The sequence below is a fragment of the Carassius carassius genome, chromosome 20, assembly GCF_963082965.1.
Source record: "Carassius carassius chromosome 20, fCarCar2.1, whole genome shotgun sequence".
Taxonomy (NCBI): domain Eukaryota; kingdom Metazoa; phylum Chordata; class Actinopteri; order Cypriniformes; family Cyprinidae; genus Carassius; species Carassius carassius.
This window is the reverse complement of record NC_081774.1, coordinates 1,040,940-1,060,779: the sequence shown is the minus strand read 5'-3', so window position 1 is coordinate 1,060,779 and position 19,840 is coordinate 1,040,940. Positions and strand designations below refer to the sequence as shown.

General features: G+C 38.6%; 1 protein-coding gene across 1 annotated transcript in view; it reads right to left on the bottom strand.

Annotated features, from left to right (window-relative positions):
• The window catches only part of LOC132095968 (neurocan core protein-like), a 78,530-nt gene that overhangs the window by 33,243 nt on the left and 25,447 nt on the right, over positions 1 to 19,840 (bottom strand). Inside the window, exons 4-9 of the mRNA XM_059501067.1 lie at positions 13,613 to 13,787; positions 11,754 to 11,881; positions 8,067 to 8,348; positions 7,100 to 7,210; positions 4,639 to 5,100; positions 1,491 to 2,144 (exon numbers count right to left, since the gene is read on the bottom strand). Coding sequence (XP_059357050.1) covers positions 1,491 to 2,144; positions 4,639 to 5,100; positions 7,100 to 7,210; positions 8,067 to 8,348; positions 11,754 to 11,881; positions 13,613 to 13,787 — 1,812 coding nt within the window. The remainder of the gene's footprint in view (positions 1 to 1,490; positions 2,145 to 4,638; positions 5,101 to 7,099; positions 7,211 to 8,066; positions 8,349 to 11,753; positions 11,882 to 13,612; positions 13,788 to 19,840) is intronic.

Below are 19,840 nucleotides of genomic sequence, written 5' to 3'. Positions count from 1 at the left end.
GAGTACTGAATTGGGCTCTTTCACATCTTTTTGTTTGTTCAAACTGCGATTTGTATTTGTTCGTTCAGATGCAGGAGGGACTTCGAGGAGAACTTCGCAGAAGACAGCTCGGTTCAGTGTCGCTGTCCGTGATACGCGGCTCTCGATCTCTCTCTATGCACCGAACACAGCGCGCGTAACAGCTACTCTGTTCAGCGGTAATGCTTAAAAACATTTTTTTTTAAATGCTTTTTAGGCTGGCCTCAGCCAGTCGGTTATATAAAAACTCAAGGTGAAAGTCATTATTGCTCCCAACCCAACTTTGAGAATAGATTAACGGCGATATTTGTTTTATCGCCCGATAAGAGTCTGACGTTAACTCAGCACGTTATATACGTATATATGTATTTTTTCAAATCAATGAAAAAACTTAATCAGTGACCTACAGTCCACAACCATCTAAATGTTATTAATATTCATGAGCAAAGCTAATAAATGTTATAATTATCTCCCATGTCCTCACTAATTATCAAGGTTTGGTTGCTACACCAGACAATCAGCAGAACTGCTGTGAAACCTATTGTTTGTCTCACCAACATCCATTTTGACGTACAAATATCTCTAAATGTCCATAAGCCTCTTCACCATAACAGCTCAAAAACAGCTCAATAATATTCATGAAACCAATTTGAATATTCATTTGAGTGAGCTCTCCACCCAAGCACACACTCATCCCATAATTAAAGCCAATAAGAGTCTCTTTCCCACACCTGGACATCCAACCACCTGCCAATCATCTCATTCACAGATTATTAAAATATCTTTCTGATCAAAAGACTGTATAAAACCATCAGTAATGGCAATGAATGAGAGAAATTGGAACACCAAATAAGGTGAGTCTAAGTCCCGCCTATGAAATTAATTAATAAAACTAAAATAAATAAAAAACTCACAACCAAAAAAAAAGTTTGCATTAGTATTTTCTGTCAAATAAGATGCTGTACAAAAGAACTATTTAAATTAAAGCAAGGATGAAATATCAGTTGGTATGATATTCCTTGTGATGTATGATTACTGTTATAACTACTTTATTTGAGAAGATTTTAGTATGGAATAATTATGCATTACTGTCATAATTTCTCCAAGTTAAACCATACTTTTATGTAGGTTTGCTCTTTGAGTTTCAGTTAGTTTTTGATGGTAGTTTTTCTAAAGTTTTGATGGTAGTTTTCACAATTTTTTTATCAAAAGTACTATATTTCTGTCATAATTTCTTCAAGTTAAACGAAACTTTTATTTAGGTTTGCTCTTTGAGTTTCAGTGTGTTTTTGATGGTAGTTTTCTCAAGTTTTTATCAAAAGTACTATATTTCTGTCATAATTTCTTCAAGTTAAACCAAACTTTTTGAGTTTCAGTGTGTTTTTGATGGTAGTTTTTCCTCAATTGAAACGGTGAATCTTGATATGATATAATTTATCACCCTAGTGAAAATAATAAATTAGATCGGTTACCTTCTTCTCCAGTGGAGCTGTTCTTCCTGACGGCCTCAGCGCTGCTCAGATACTGCTCTACGGTGCTGGGGACCGTCGTGACAACATTTGATGTCTGAGTCTGGTCTGCAGACGTCGAGAGGGTCATCACAGTGTCTCCAGTGCTGGACATCTCAGTGGAGGAAGTTGTTATGCTCTGGGTGGCACTTGTGGTCGTCTCAGTGGTGCTCTGGTTAAGTCTCTTGGGTTTGTTTCTGCGTCTGTACTGGATTTCTCCACGAGCCTCGAGACCGTGTGCCGATGTGGAGATGGAACCTGTGCTCGTCGTCTCCACCATCAGCGGCATTTGGGATGATGGGTACGTGTCGCCCCACGAGCTGCCCTCCGTCTCCAGCATTCGACTCTCTCCGGAGAAGTTCTCAGTGGAGACGGAGACTTTGGGTTCAGGGGTTTGGGTTTTCTGCTCATGTATTTCAGTCACTACGACCCAACCGGCTGCCGTCGCCGGACCGTCCTGTGCAGGTTGACTAGTCTGATTGTCGCTTGGTCCGTCTCTGGTGGCGTTTGGTGGGACTGTGGTTGGTACAACTGAACTCGTAGGTGGAAAGGAGGTGATTAATTTATCAGTGACGGTTGAGGGACTGGGCAGCCACGAGTGGCTCCATGACATCTGCCCTATAGAGACATGCACAAACAAAACCAGTGCTGTTAGTGTTAATTATATTTAAAGTTCAATAGAAATTCTAAACTAAAACTAAAATTATTAATATAACTAAAACTAAAATCCCAAACTACTAAATATGATGAAAGCACATAACAAAGAGACTAAAAAATAAATATATATTTTTTTTCATTCAGAATATTAATAAATACTATAATAGTAGCTTATAAATAATTCTAAAATAACAATAAAACTTTGCATTAAATGCATTAGTATTATTACAGTCTATACTATTATAGTGGTTATTAATATTCTGATTTAAAATTGTATTTTATTTTTAAGCTTCAGTCTTTTTTTACATGCTTTTATCATTTTCAGTATTTTTATACATTTATATTTAGCTGTCTATTTTATTTTATTTTATTTTTTGTCATTTTTGTTTCCATTATCAAGCTTTTTTTCATCTGTTTGCCTCAAGCCTCAAGCAAATACCCAGCACTAACAAGATAGAGACTAAAAACACGCTTTCAGTAATGACACTGATTAGTTGAAGCTAAGACTCATTTCCAAATGAGACTGATGATTATTAATCTGTCTGTGTGGGGTTATTCAATCAGCAGTTGTGTTCCTGTGCATTAAGATGTTGTTTTCTTCTGATTCATTCCTCCAATCTGTTTTTTGTCTCTAGAGAGCGGCGAACTGTCTGCCAAATTCTCTAAGACAATTTAATGGATATTTTACAATGTCTATAAGCGATTTTACAAAAGAAAGTAGCTCTGTAAAACCTAGTGAGGTGTCTAGTGTGCAGTTACTACACATACTAGAAACTGTGATAAAAACACGTTATAAAAACCCTTGGCTGGTGCATGTGCTTGCATTCATTTATGACATGCATATGTCATCGCATGCCGACACATTTCTCAATGCAACGATGCACAAAATCAATCTTGCATCGCTAGAAGCTAATAACCCACTTCTAGTACGGCCGCAGGCCAAATGCTCGCGGATGCATTTGTTTCTGGCCCAAGGCAGCATACTAATTTAAATGAACCCTTCACATAATAAAAAAGCGCTCAAATATTGTGTGGTCGATCCTCCTGCTGGACCTGAGGCTGATTTATCTGACTAACACCACAATATTTAAAGAAAACTTATAAATAAATTAAAAGCATGTCTAATAAAGTGCAATCATGAAACTTCTACAATTTAACAGCAGTACAGTATGTTAATTTCAGTTTTAGTGACTTTAGTAAATTATTTTATTTTAGTTAGTTGCCAACATTTACATTTTCATTTAAGTTTTTTTAATGCTAATTTATAATTAAAATAAAACTATAATAGTATATAAATAATATTAAAATAACACAGATTAAAGTTGTTTCTTCTTAATGCATTTAAATATAATTACAAATTCTAAATTCAGTTTTGCCACTTACATTTTTTTCTGAATTCCATTTTCCTTGTTTTAATTTTTCTCAATAATAACAAAAAAGATGTCTTATTAATACTAACAACAATAATAATAAAAATAAAAAAAAATCTTAACATTTGTAGGTCCCTATAAAATGTATTTCCCCCCAAATTCTGTTTTTTTTCTCTAGATTATGTTTTATGGTTACATTAAATTTTAATAATCAAAAAGCATATCTTATCAAAATCAAGAAACATACCAGTTAACAAAAATGTATTAAACGTTTAACAAGAATAACATTTTTAGTGCCCAATTAAATTATTTTTTTTATTCTGTTTTAGTTTGTTTATATTGTTTTATATTTTAATAATAAAAAAGTATCTCTAAATTGCACATTTTTTAATAAAAATAATTTTACTTTGATGCATTCTTATATTCTACAGTGTTTTAAAGTAATTATTGTTCTATTTCTAAAAAAAACAGCAAAAAAAAACCATCATATACTTTGAAAGTTTTTGTTAATATTCTGAAAAATATTAATTTTTTGTTATCATTTTAAAATATTAGTAATTATGTTGTGTTTTTTAATACGCCTGTTTAGTTTTTAATTATTTTTCATTTACAATTTTTTGTTTCAATTTTTTTTTTTTACTCAAGTACTTCAAGCGGTAAAACGGTCTGGACAGAACACCAAAAAAAATGATTTCAAAATGTATTATTAATATTGTGGATTTTTAAAAATATAGTTCAGATGCAAAAGCCATTAGAAAATTTCTTCAAAAATGAGCATTTTCCTAGGCTCCTATGGTTGTTGATGTTCAGAAAATAAACTATTCATTGCTATTAAAGTGAAACTGCTGAAGCTACACATAGGAGCCTAATAAAAATGCTCATTTTGTAATAAAATTTCAAACGGCACAAAAGAGGCTTTTGCATCTGAACTCTTCAAATATTGATGTTTACATATATCGCTACTTAAAATGCATCTTTCCTTTCAGAAACAATTCTTTAAATCAGTCATTTTTGTTGTGCCGCATCCATTTCTCTCACTGATCCGTCAGAATGGAAGATCAGAAACCCTTTTCTTTCATATTCACCTGATCCGGGTGTCGCAGTGGTTCTGTCGTCTGTTGAGGGCGTCTCTGTCGTAGCTGTGCTCTTGGTCGTCCCCTCCACTTCACTTCCTGTCAAGTAGCTCCAGGGTTTCCATAACGAGCTGACGATGTTGGTGAGGGAACTCTTGGTCTTCTCTTGAGGAGCCTCTGAAGGAGCCACAGAGCTCAGGGATTGACCGGACAGACCTTCGTCCTCGTCCTCTTCCTCTCGGGCCGAGCCGCCCGGACTCAGATCTGGAAGCACCTGTGGGCTGTTTGGGAACGAGTCCAGCTGACCGCTCCAGTCCAGAGACGTGTCTCCGGCGCGCAGATGAACCGTCAGATACTCGGCCGAGAGCTCGGTGGGTTCAGAGGTCATCAGTGGCTCTTTGTCCAGATCCACCTGTCCGGTCCAGTTAGAGGGTCGAAGGTCAGGCAGGTCCAACTGGCCAGCGCTCGGTGCGTCTGAATACAGTCAGATACAAGCTAATTTAACATCAAAACCACTCTTCTTACTTTCAAGATATGACACTTTTCAATGCAAAACAGGGCATTTAACAATTATCCAACTTGCTCATTCATTGGCTGCACTGCGAATACAATAAACAACAAACTTTACCAACATACACAACTAACGTTTGGGATCGGTAAGAGTCTCTTCTGCTCACCAAGGGTGCATTCATTTGATCCAAAAGACAGTAAAAACATTTCAATATTATTGGCATTTAAATCAGCTGAATGTTACAATGTAACGGATCAAAGCTGAATGTTTTCAGCATCATTCCCCCAGTCTTCAGAGTCACATGATCTTCAGAAATCATTCTGATATGCTGATTTGCTGCTCAAGAAACATCTCTGATAATTATCAATGTTGAACACAGACATGCTGCACAATATTTTTGTGGAAACGGTGATATATTTTATATTTCAGGATTCACAGATGAATAGAAAGTTCAGAAGAAGTTTATTTGAAATAGAAATCTTTTGAAACATTATAAATGTCTTATTTAAAGCATCCTCCATAAATAGGAAAAATTCTAAAAATAAATAAATAAATCACACTGATCCCAAACTTTTCAAAGGTTGATTATCTGAATGCTATTCATTTATACTTTTGATGCAGCTATTATTATATAAAACACTTGCTGGAAAACCTATAAATCGTTTTCAAAGCAAACTAACTTCTAACAAAATGGTAAATATTTAAATCATCAGAATTTAAATATAAATCAAAACATAACAAAGATTCTTTTAAATTCTTTTTCTAAAGCCATTAAGAAAAATAACTTCAAAGCACAAAAAAAATTGCATCAATTTTTTGATGCAAAAACCTAATTTGATACGTGGACCTCTGGGGAATAAAATAAAACTAAATGCCTATACTCTCCCTTTTAATGAATTTAATGCATCCTTGATGAATTAAAGTATTAATTAAAAGTACTAAGTAAAAATCTTACGTAATACTTAATACATAAAACACTTGTGCCGAAGAATATTACTGATTTACTAATCATTTTCAACTCATCCTAACTTCTTCAAAAACTTGTATCATCACATGAAATATTTAAATCAAAACATTCTAAAAATGTTTGCAAAGTCATAGAAACAGAACTGAAAAACTGCCTGAGAGGGGGAAAATGGTCCTGAATAAAAATTACAATTATTTCTTTATGCAAAAAAACCTTGATTAAGTGCACTTCTGTGAAAAAAAAAGGTAAAATATGGTCCCTTTAGCAAGAAAATAGACATTCAGACATTAGAATGTCAGTGTTTTGTTGCAAAGAAAGATCGGTAAATTAAAGAGGCTGTTTAAGAGTTTAAAGGGGGGTCTAATGCTAAACATTGATAAAGTAAAAAAAAAAAAACTATTTGGATGTAGTACGGACTATTTCCATGCCAAATACACTCTATTCTGTTTCATACTAGTTTTGTTAAGTTTTCATTAAGCCTCCAGGCGGCTACCGTAAATATATCAAAACTTAATTTTTGATTAGTAATATGCATTGCTTAGAACTTCATTTGAACAACTTTAAAGATGATTTTCTCAGTATTTCGATTTTTTTGCTCCTCTCAGATTCCAGATTTTCAAATAGTTGCATCTCAGACCAATATTGTCCTCCGAACAAACCACAGATCAATGGAAGGCTTATTTATTCAGATATTCAGATATGATGTATAAATCTCAGTTTTGAAAAATTGACACTTAAGACTAGTTTTGGGATCCAGGGTCACAAATGATAAAACTAAAGACTCTCTGGAGATATAAAGGATGCAAAACGTACTATATAGTAACTCAAGATGTCCCCTTTAATTTCTAAATGAGGATGAAAATGATCCTCAAAATCTATTCTCTGATGCAAAACCTTCAATAATATTAAAGAGGGAAAACTAAAAAGTTGTATAGTATTAAATTTTGTTGCAAAGAATTGTGAACTCTATTCAGTATAAGTGAAATGAATTGTACCGCTGCTAGAGGCGAACGATTCGGACGCGTCCTCTGAACTGTCGTCTCCAGTCATGTATGGTCTCAGTAAGGACTTCACGATGCCTGTGAGAGGCTTCTGTGCATTCTTTTCTGTTGACAGATTAAATTCAATCACTCAGATTCTCTCTCCGAACACATAACTCAACATGTGCAAGAAACGGCAAGGACACGGGTTTGATTAGCAGAGACACACGTGCTGATGATATGTAAACCTTGAATGCACTCTAAATAACTTTGGATTTACTTCTGTCAGATGAATAAATCTAGATGAAAATGTACAGATGTACCAGCTACTATTTTATACTGTGCAAAGTATGCAAATGTTATTAATGCATGGAATATTTGACTACATTTATGAATGTGAGGTATGCAAAAACCGCACTGAATTATACAGTGAATGACTTTCCATTTCCAGTGAGATTTTCTTTTTACATTTTTTACATCATCTTTGCCATTATTTGCCTTATTTAACTTAGTATGCAAAATGTCAACAACTTTTAATACAATCTTTAACTTTTACACACTAGACTGATTTAAAAATGCTAATAAAGTTGCTTATTTGCAAATGAGTGTGCGGTTGTATGTCCTTAAAATTTATTACTTCCATCATGACAGCTAAAAATTAAGTCATTTAAAAAAGTATGCAGTATACTGTAGATATTGTGCAGTATGTTGAACATCTAATAATATATATTAAAACAATTTAAGAAAAATTTGAGTCATCTTACTAATTGCTTTCTGTTTATATATATATATATATATATATATATATATATATATATATATATATATATATTTGTTTGGTTTGTTTGAGTTTGTTAAGCCACCATCATGGAACAGGCCCATAGACTCTTACGTTTCGTATCATCCCTTCACCATGATCAAATCCCTATTGCACGGGCTACATAAAAAAATAACCAATAATAATGGTTTCTGTAATGCATACCTCTATAGCAGAAAGCATCGAAGCGTGCCGTCCCATTGTTTAGTTCTGATGGTGAAAAGGTTTGGACGCCAGATTCTCCAGTGGGACAGTCGGAGCGCAGCAAGCTGATGGAGAACCTCACGCTGCCGTCAGACAGCCAGGCCGGCTCGCAGTGATCCAGCCCAGAGCTCCAGGCCAGATAGAGATGACCCACGGTCGCCAGCCGGCCACCCAGAGTCGTACAGTGAGCTACTGCCTCCGGACGAGTCAGTCCGTCAGGAACACCAGCGGGAAACACTTCACCTGCACAACCAGTGTTGGGGAAAGTTACTTTTAAACGTAATGCATTTCAACATCGCATTGCATCTCTAGAAAAGTAACTAATTACATTACTTATGCGTTACGTTACGTTACTTTTGCATCACTTTTTTAAATCTGGGAAGGGCTTGCTTGTTTGTTTTTAATATAAAAAGTTATATTTTTAGCAAATGTAAAAGCCCTTTCACACCAAAAAGTGAAAAGGAATAAGTCTCAGGCTGAAGGAAAAGTAAATTAACATCCGTATAGTATGTTCAATACTCTTCAGCAAAAACAATGAAGCACAAATTTTAGTTTGTAAGTCATTTTTGCTTATTAGTTTGGTTGAAATGGACCATCAAAGGTCAGCAGCAAAGACATTGGTTAATAAAATGGTATTAAATATTTAAAGGATATTTGTGTTATTTAATTATTGCAGGATTTAATTCATTTTGATGAGTACTGAATCTGTCTTTTTGCGAGGAAGACAAATTATTGCGTTCACCATTAGTCTAGAATTACAGTAACATCATGTACACACAGTGCACACAAAGCCTCTGTACTTCTGATTTCTCTCAACATGGCGACAGGAGACTTGTCAGTCAATAAATGGAAAAACAAAGTAACTGGCAATACTTATTTGAAAAAGTAACTCATTCAACAATGACAACATTTTCTTGTAAATTAAAAAGTAATGCATTACTTTTCTAGTTACTTAAAAAGTAATCCGATTACGTAACTCGCTTTACACCCAACAGTGTGCACAAGCACATGAGCAGAACAGCTGGACAGACAGCTTGTGAATTCAGCTGAATTAGTGCACAACACTTTCATAATAGTAATATTATGAAACTGGAGCTACATGTGCAAAACTCTACCTACAGTCTGCACTAGCAACAGTCACCTGAGCTAAACAGTTCACATCAGCTGCAAAACACATTCCAAGCAACACAACTCTTAACACATGGCTCAAAACAGACTCAGTGCAGCCAAACACTACACACAACCCTCATTAAGATAACACACACCGTCACTCAGAACACACTGAGAGGAGAAACACTACACACAACCCTCGCTGAGATAACACACACCGTCACTCAGAACACACCGAGAGGAGAAACACCACACACAACCCTCAGTGAGATAACACACACCGTCACTCAGAACACACCGAGAGGAGAAACACCACACACAACCCTCGCTGAGATAACACACACCGTCACTCAGAACACACCGAGAGGAGAAACACCACACACAACCCTCAGTGAGATAACACACACCGTCACTCAGAACACACCGAGAGGAGAAACACTACACACAACCCTCATTAAGATAACACACACCGTCACTCAGAACACACCGAGAGGAGAAACACCACACACAACCCTCACTGAGATAACACACACCGTCACTCAGAACACACCGAGAGGAGAAACACCACACACAACCCTCAGTGAGATAACACACACCGTCACTCAGAACACACCGAGAGGAGAAACACCACACACAACCCTCACTGAGATAACACACACCGTCACTCAGAACACACCGAGAGGAGAAACACCACACACAACCCTCAGTGAGATAACACACACCGTCACTCAGAACACACCGAGAGGAGAAACACCACACACAACCCTCACTGAGATAACACACACCGTCACTCAGAACACACCGAGAGGAGAAACACCACACACAACCCTCGCTGAGATAACACACACCGTCACTCAGAACACACCGAGAGGAGAAACACCACACACAACCCTCGCTGAGATAACACACACCGTCACTCAGAACACACCGAGAGGAGAAACACCACACACAACCCTCGCTGAGATAACACACACCGTCACTCAGAACACACCGAGAGGAGAAACACTACACACAACCCTCGCTGAGATAACACACACCGTCACTCAGAACACACAGAGAGGAGAAACACTACACACAACCCTCGCTGAGATAACACACACCGTCACTCAGAACACACCGAGAGGAGAAACACCACACACAACCCTCACTGAGATAACACACACCGTCACTCAGAACACACCGAGAGGAAAAACACCACACACAACCCTCACTGAGATAACACACACCGTCACTCAGAACACACCGAGAGGAGAAACACCACACACAACCCTCACTGAGATAACACACACCGTCACTCAGAACACACCGAGAGGAAAAACACCACACACAACCCTCACTGAGATAACACACACCGTCACTCAGAACACACCGAGAGGAGAAACACCACACACAACCCTCACTGAGATAACACACACCGTCACTCAGAACACACCGAGAGGAAAAACACCACACACAACCTTCACTGAGATAACACACACCGTCACTCAGAACACACCGAGAGGAGAAACACCACACACAACCCTCACTGAGATAACACACACCGTCACTCAGAACACACCGAGAGGAAAAACACCACACACAACCCTCACTGAGATAACACACACCGTCACTCAGAACACACCGAGAGGAAAAACACCACACACAACCTTCACTGAGATAACACACACCGTCACTCAGAACACACCGAGAGGAGAAACACCACACACAACCCTCACTGAGATAACACACACCGTCATTCAGAACACACCGAGAGGAAAAACACCACACACAACCTTCACTGAGATAACACACACCGTCACTCAGAACACACCGAGAGGAAAAACACCACACACAACCCTCACTGAGATAACACACACCGTCACTCAGAACACACCGAGAGGAGAAACACCACACACAACCCTCGCTGAGATAACACACACCGTCACTCAGAACACACCGAGAGGAAAAACACCACACACAACCTTCACTGAGATAACACACACCGTCACTCAGAACACACAGAGAGGAGAAACACTACACACAACCCTCGCTGAGATAACACACACCGTCGCTCGGAACACACAGAGAGGAAAAACACTAGCATCAAACACCAATACAGAAAATACTTACTTTTCATCTTTACAGTTTGAACTTTTTCAGTGACGTCATACAAAGTAATATTTTCTTCAAAGAAAGGAGTGACATTCTTTCACATGATTTATTTAAATCTTAGAACAGTTTTGACAGCAGTGTGTTAGCATTTGAACTAAGTGCTGTAAATCCACAGTGTTGTGCAGGTTGTGGTTAAAGTCATGGGATAAGTGTGTAGAGTTTTGAAAACTGTGTTGAAGCAATGAAAAACGAACTAGAGTTTGGTCACATGAACTGCTGCTATGCAGACTGTAGTTAGAGTTTTGCACATGTGACTCCAGTTGTGCTCGCTTTCGTTTAGCAATCGAAAAAAACTGTAATACTAGTACTAATATAATAGTTGGATATGGTTTGAAACATTTGATTGATCCCATTTGTCCATGGTAAATGTGTCTTCTGGAATCTCACCTTGCATGTCATTGGCGAAACAGTAAACATCAAATAGTTCCGAGGGGTCCCGTTTCCCATAATTCCTCACTCCAGGAGAAAACTCTGCGTGTCCATAGCAGCCAAGCTCAGGTCTCTGTATGGGATACCTGTGGAGAGAAAACCAAAGACCAGCACTGTGAGAGTGTCCATATGTAAATATGTCCATATGTAAAGCTGTGCTGTCATGGAGATGCTAATAAATAATTTCAATGCAATATTATTATCAGGATTCTTAAAATAGCTCAAGGTAAAGCGTGTCTGTCTGGCTGTCCTTCATCAACTCTGAAAGATATGCTATAATTTCTTAAGTTCACAAACAAATCTGTCCAAACCATCAGGAGGAACTTCATAAAATCAGTTCCCTTTCAGTAGGTCACTCTGAGTCACATTGGTGACCGACGAATTGGGATAACACCTGAGAGCTCTATCATCTTCAAGTGTAAACTAACGAGCCAATGCACATTGGCATGTGATAATTGCATCCAGCTGAACATGCTGGTCCTTTTCATGGGGTCACATACTGTCGCCAGGCTTGCATGTTTTGGGGTTGTGGATGGTCCCCCATCTGCATTGGCACATCAATTACCTCGAGAGCTTACAGTATGTCTTGCGCTGGGCCACTTCAAAACACTGCAACAAGGCAAGCATTTAATGGTCCGTATGGCTGATAATGAGACACTTTGGAGCCACACAGGTAGACCTGTTTGCCTCTCCAAACACGTCCCATTGTCAGCTGTTCTATTGCCTGACTGGGGGAACCCTTGGCACGGATGTATTGGTGCACAGCTGGCCCAAGGGCCTACGCAAGTATGCATTTCCCCCAGTGAGCCTACATGCACAAACATTGTGCAAAGTCAGGGAGGACAAGGAGCACGTCTTGTTAGTTGCACCTTATTGGACTTATGGGATTTATGGGAAAGTAATGGGGTGTTCAAGTCTTGTCGGATACATCATATTTACGAGTTAAATGCACATGAATGCCACCACAAAGTCATAATTACGAGAGGGAAATTTCTTTAAGCCCTGAGTTTACTGAGTTGTTGATGGTAAATTTGTGTTGAAATCAATATTTTATTTGTTGTATAAACTTAAATTGGTTACGTTCTTGTTATGCAGCTAGTTAATGAAATCCGGGGGAAACCTATAGGTGAAAAATCGTTTGATTTGCCATGTGGCATTGTGCATTTCACAAACTGCATTTCTTGAACTGCTTTCTTGTGAGTTAAGGTACTCCCCTATCTTGTTCTGACCAAAGTGACTTGAACACACTTGAAGTCGTACCGCTCTGGTGCTATTGGCATTGCAAAGGGCACCTTTTGAGTTATTGCAGTCTTAACTGCGCTGGCGTCCTTCAAGAAGGTAGGGGACTTGCATGGCTTTTTCAGTCAACAAATCATACCTGGAAATCAGGACAGCTAACTCTCACATTATCTTGTGACCCTGGCCCGGATATGTACCCAAGATTCCCGTTACGCCTTTTAGGGATCAGGTGATGAACCTGCAAGCTCTGCCCTCCGAGGAGGTAGACCCAGCCCTAGCTTTGCTCTGTCCTGTTCGCACTTTAAGTATATATGTGGACTGTACGCAAAACTTTAGGACCTTAGAGCAGCTCTTCATCTATAACAGAGGCCTGCAGAAGGGAAAGGCTGTCTCCAAGCAGAGGTTGGCCCACTGGATAGTGGATGCCATTGTCTTGGTGTATCAAACCCAAGGCATGCCTTGCCCAGTGAGGGCACACCCAACAAGGAGTGGTGCCTCTTCCTGGGCACTGGTCCAAGGCACCTATGTCCGTATGTTATAATTTTATATATTTCCTGACTGATGCTCTTGAGTCAAACCTGACGCTCTGGTCTCTAAGCCATCCGGCTGCACAGCTGTTCATGCCAGAGTGAAACGCCGCCCACAGCTGCTCAGGGGTCGCGACTTCAGCCGAGTTCTCCTCACACGCACGAACGGCCTCGGAGAACGACAGTGAATAATGCTCCGTGGGAGAACGGTAGTGAAACACCACACCTGAAAACAAACGGAAACATGAACATCAGAAAACAACTAGAGGTCAGAACTGTTTATTATATTTTACATTGATTTCAATTACTTCTGTATATAGAACCCTTTTTTGTTTGTACACAGCTCACAAAAGAAGCATCACATAATGTAAATAAAATTTTCCCAGAAGAAGAATATGTGAATAACTCAATTTTGACAAAGAAGTCAGATATAACCTTATATAACCCGATATAACCCTAAATATATTTTTTAATTTCTTTAATTTTCTCTTATTAAAATTGTTTCAAATTACAATAAATTATGATAAAGCTCAACATCGTCCCTTAGTTTGTAAAGACAAAAATGAGTTTAATTTGTGTAGACACAAAAATTACTATTAAAATGTATATTGTTAATATATACTATATTTTATTAATTTCAGAAAAACTAATATATGTGCCATTTTTATTCATTTTTTGTTATTTTTTAAAGATTAAAAAAATATATTTCTACACAGAATCATTTTAATTTCAGTTTTATTAATTTACTTCATCTTAAAATTAAATTCATCTTTAATTTTCTTAGAATTTTCCTAATTCAAATGTATGTTTTTTTATATAACATTTCTATTTAATTTTATTTCAACTTTGTTCAGTTACCAACAGTGTTGGGAAGGTTACTTTGTAAATGTAATAGGTTACAGATTACAAGTTACCCTGTTTAAAATGTAATAGTAGTGTAACTTTTTCAATTACTTTATTAAAGTAATGTAACTAATTACTTTTGAATACTTTTTGATTACTTTTCTAAATTTGTGAAAATTAAAGAATAATAAATAAAAGCATATACATCAACTTAAATACAGTTATCTAATAAGCATGTGACGTATTCTGTGTAATGAACTCCTGAAACATTGGTGTTTTTTTTAAACTGCTGTCTCTTTGTATATAATAATAGTTTTTTTCAAAATAAGTAAAATGCACATGAAGTGACACAGAGCAGTTCTAGAAATTATGTTTATGTGCCAGGTACTCCTATACTGAGGCAGCAGAGTTTGAAAACAATGCGAGCTTCAGTAGGCCTATGTGTAGTAAATGAAACCATGTCTTTGCCATTAATTTACAGGAGGGGCAGACTGGGAAAAAAAATCAGACTGGAAAATTCAAACTCATACAAACAAATTTATGGACAAAAATATTTTTTGTATGGACCTGACATAAAAAAAGGTTTAAATCTTTAATTTGGGGACATGCAAAATAATTACAAGTTCTCTCCTGAACTGCACCTTCACTTCCATTTTCAGAATCAGAATCAGAATGAGCTTTATTGCCAGGTATGTTCACACATACGAGGAATTTGTTTTCGTGACAGAGCTCCGCAGTGCAACATAACAGCGACAGAACAAAAAACACAATAAGGAATAAAAAATACAAAAAAATACAAATAGGTGGGTAAGGATTGACAATATACAAATTGACAATGTATGTCAGGTATATTAAAATGAGCATTTATGTATGTACATGTATGTTATGTGGAAAAATTTTAACTGTACGCTAAGTATGTGTGTTGGATAAATAAGTGTATATAAATATAAATATAAGTAGTGTAGTGTGTTCCATGTATGTACATGTATATTATGTTCAAAAGATTTACGTGTACGCTAAGTATGTGTGTTGGATAAAAAGTGTAGTGTATATAAAATAAATAGTGTAGTGTGTCCCACAGTTTATCAGCTGTTCATAAGATGGATTGCCTGAGGGAAGAAACTGTTCCTGTGTCTGGTCGTTCTGGTGCTCAGTGCTCTGTAGCGTCGACCAGATGGCAACAGTTCAAAGAGGGAGTGTGCTGGATGTGAGGGGTCCAGAGTGATTTTAACAGCCCTTTTGCTCACTCTGGATAAGTACAGTTCTTGAATAGATGGGAGGGTTGTACCGATAATTCGCTCAGCAGTTCGGACTACCCTCTGTAGTCTTCTGAGGTCAGATTTAGAAGCTGAGCTGAACCAGACAGTTACTGAAGTGCAGAGGATGGATTCGATGATGGTGGAGTAGAACTGTTTCAGCAGATCCTGTGGCAGCTGGCGAAGGAAGTACAACCTCTGCTGGGCCTTTTTCACAATGGAGTCAATGTGAATGTCCCACATCAGGTCCTGAGAGATAGTGGTGCCCAGGAACCTGAATGACTCCACTGCAGTCACAGTGCTGTTCATGATGGTGAGTGGGGGGAGTGCAGGGGGGTTTCTCCTGAAGTCCACAATCATCTCCACTGTTTTGAGCGTGTTAAGCTCCAGGTTGTTGAGAGTGCACCAGACAGCCAGCTCTTTAACCTCCTGTCTGTAAGCAGACTCATCACCGTCCTGAATGAGGCCGATGAGTGTGGTGTCATCTGCAAACTTCAGGAGCTTGACAGAGGGGTCCTTAGATGTGCAGTCATTAGTGTACAGGGAGAAGAGCAGTGGGGAGAGAACACAGCCCTGGGGAGCTCCGGTGCTGATTGTACGGGTGCTGGATGTGTATTTTCCCAGCCTCACTAGCTGCTGCCTGTCTGTCAGGAAGCTGTTGATCCACTGAAAGACGGAGGTGGGCACGGAGAGCTGAGTTAGTTTGGGCAAGAGGAGGTTTGGGATGATCGTGTTGAAGGCAGAGCTGAAGTCCACAAACAGGATCCTCACATAGGTCCCCGGTCTGTCTAGGTGTTGCAGAACATAATGCAGTCCGATGTTTACTGCATCGTCCACAGACCTGTTTGCTCTGTAGGCAAACCGAAGAGGATCCAGCAAGGGTCCAGTGATGTCCTTCAGGTGGGCCAGCACCAGTTTTTCAAATGACTTCATGACTACAGACGTTAGAGCCACAGGCCTGTAGTCATTTAGTCCTGTAATTTTGGATTTCTTTGGGATGGGGATGATGGTGGAGCGTTTGAAGCATGAAGGGACTTCGCACAGCTCCAGCGATCTGTTGAAGATCTGTGTGAAGATGGGGGCCAGCTGGTCAGCACAGGATTTCAGACAGGCTGGTGTAACACAATCTGGGCCTGGTGCTTTTTTCCTTTTCTGCTTCCTGAAGACCTGGCGCACCGCATCTTCGCTGATCTGTATTGCAGGTGTGGGGGAGAGGGGGGATGCAGGAGGTGTGAATGGTGAGAGCGGTTGATTGGAGAGGTGATCAGGGTTGGTTGCAGGAGTTGTGAATGGTGTGAATGGTTGTGTGGGGAGGTGTTCAGGGCAGGTGATGGGTGTTCTTTTAAACCTGCAGTAAAACTCGTTCAGATCGTCTGCCAGTCGTTGATTTTCCACAGTGCTGGGGGGTGGTGTCTTGTAATTGGTGATCTTCTTTAGGCTTTTCCACACTGATGCGGAGTCGTTCGAAGTGAACTGAGTCCTTATTTTTTCAGAATAATTCCTCTTTGCCACTTTGATCTCCTTTTCCAGTGTGTATTTAGCCTGTTTATACACGACATTGTCCCCCTTCCTGTAAGCATCTTCTTTGGCCTGACGGAGCTGTCTGAGTTTTGCAGTGAACCACGGTTTGTCATTGTTGTAATTTAGTTGAGTCTTGGTAGGAATACACATATCCTCACAGAAACTGATATATGATGTTACGGTCTCTGTGAGTTCATCCAGATCGGTGGCAGCAGCTTCAAAAACTCTCCAATCAGTTAGATTAAAACAAGATTGTAAATCCTGCTCTGCTTCATTAGTCCATCTTTTTACAGTCCTTAATACAGGTTTAGCTGATTTTAGTTTCTGCCTGTAGGTCGGTATAAGATGAACCAGAAGGTGATCAGAACGTCCCAAAGCTGCTCGTGGAACAGAGTGAAATGCATCCTTTATTGTTGTGTAACAGTGATCCAATATATTACTGTCTCTTGTGGGACAAGTAACATGCTGTCTGTATTTTGGCAGTTCACGGGAGAGATTGGCTTTATTAAAGTCCCCAAGAATGATTAAAACAGCGCGATTTCCCCGTTGATTCTGCGAAATCAATTTCTGCGAAATTTTCTCTTCAGTCTCTTTATTTTACACTGTTATCCATCTCTTCTCGTTTTGACTTTAATACTCAAGATTGAACAAAACTATACTTTACAATACAATACTCTACAATACTACAATATCTTTATAGAAAAATCCTAATACTGTACACGAGTCATATTTTTCCCTTACAAAAATTAACCATGCTTTTATTAGCCTATATAAAAGTAAAATAACCTTGTTTTTTTTTGTTTTTTTGCAAATGTATTTGTATTTATTTTTAAACACAGTCTCTCTCTCGCATTGATTACTCGGAGTCTGATCCAAACCGTTTGGCGGAGGCGCGGAGAGCGCGCGAGTCATGACTAACAATTCATGATTAATTCGAGATTTAATTATCAAATGGCGGATTCGCAAATGATCGCTTTAGTACATTCGGCAGGCAATTATACAATGATGATATTAAATAGTGGGGCAAAACCGGCTGCCAGGCCACCAGGAATTGTCCCGTTTCTCCCGGTGTCCAGTCCGCGCCTGATTTCCACAGACACGCAGAATGTGCAAGTCATATATTGCATTTTTGGGGCTTAATATTCACAGACACTAGTCCATGTCATGTTTTGATTCAAGTGTACTGACCTACTTTTGATTTAGTCATCCAAAATGTGGCATATTCCGTCCGCGTTAGGCATTCCGTTTTTATGACTGGATTCTACGAACCAGACTGTGTTTCCGCATCCCGGAAATTATTAGGGTGGTATGTCTCAGAATAGTCAGTGCAATTTGGGAAAGAAATCAGTTAAATCTGTATGTGGATGTGTGTAAATATTCAAATGTAATCCCCTTTGTAATCGTTAAAAATTTCATAAGTAACTGTAATTACTCATTGTTTCGTAGTAACTGTAACTAATTACAGTTACAATAATTTTGTAATTAAATTACGTAACGCCGTTACATGTAACTAGTTACTCCCCAATACTGGTTACCAAACATATAGTGTCACAGTTTTGTGTCTTTCTGTCACTGTGTTCTGTGAGGGTTGTGTTTGTTTGGTGCCATGTGCTTTTGTCCTGTCTCTTTTCTTACACCGCCTATCTTGTTACCTCATCATTGTTTTAGTTGCTACACCTGTGTTTCTCCCTTGCTCCCGGACTCGTTTACCTTCACTCTGCACACCTGTCTCTCAATCACACACACAGCTGTTGCTCATTGTCATGGACTATATATTCTCGTCTCACACACCACTCTGTCTGGCTGTATCATATGTCTGATGTTTCGTGTCTTGCATTTTGGCTGTGTCCTATTCTGCTCTTGTCCTTGATTCTGTTCTGTTTTGTTTTTGCCTTGTTTGTTTTTTTTGTTCTTATTAAAGTATAACTTCCCTGCATTTGGACCCAGACCCTGTTTCTTCCTCCGCACGTCCCACCGTGCCGTGACATATAGTTGATAGTTTTAGTTAACAATAATAACACTGTTTGAAAGACCACAATTTGTCCTGAAAGGTGTGTGACACTACAAAATAAGTATAAAAAAGTCATCAAGTGTCATTATTCAGCTAAATTAAATTTAGTCTTGGTTCAGTAATAGTATGAGTGTCATTATCAGCTCAAATGCTGTGATAAGTCTCAGAACATTAATTCAATAATATCACTAAATATTAATTGTCTGTCACAGTGCGTGCATTACAGTATGTAGAACATTTGAGATGATTTATCTGCGGTTTACTGTAATTTCCCTCTTAAGGTGTCACCTCTTTTCCTCAGAATTCACACAGCCCTTGTTTGCTGGTAATCGATCTCACTGCTCTAATTAAAGAGTTACGGCCAATTAAGCAGTTAATGAGAGCCTGAGATGAAAATGCAAATAAAGCTGAGCTAAAGTTAGACGGGAAATGAAGGAAAGAACTGAAATGGATCTGATATTGACAGTCTGAGAGAGTAATTAATTCACAGCAGACTCCTGGACTCTTAAAGAGCCGCCGCCTTTCCTTAGTGTTTATCTGAAAACTGCTGTTCTGGGATCAGATATGCTCACGATAATTTTAACTTGCTCACTGGGGGGTTTACAGACAAATACATTGAGCTGTAATTTTCTCTTAATTGAACTGAGA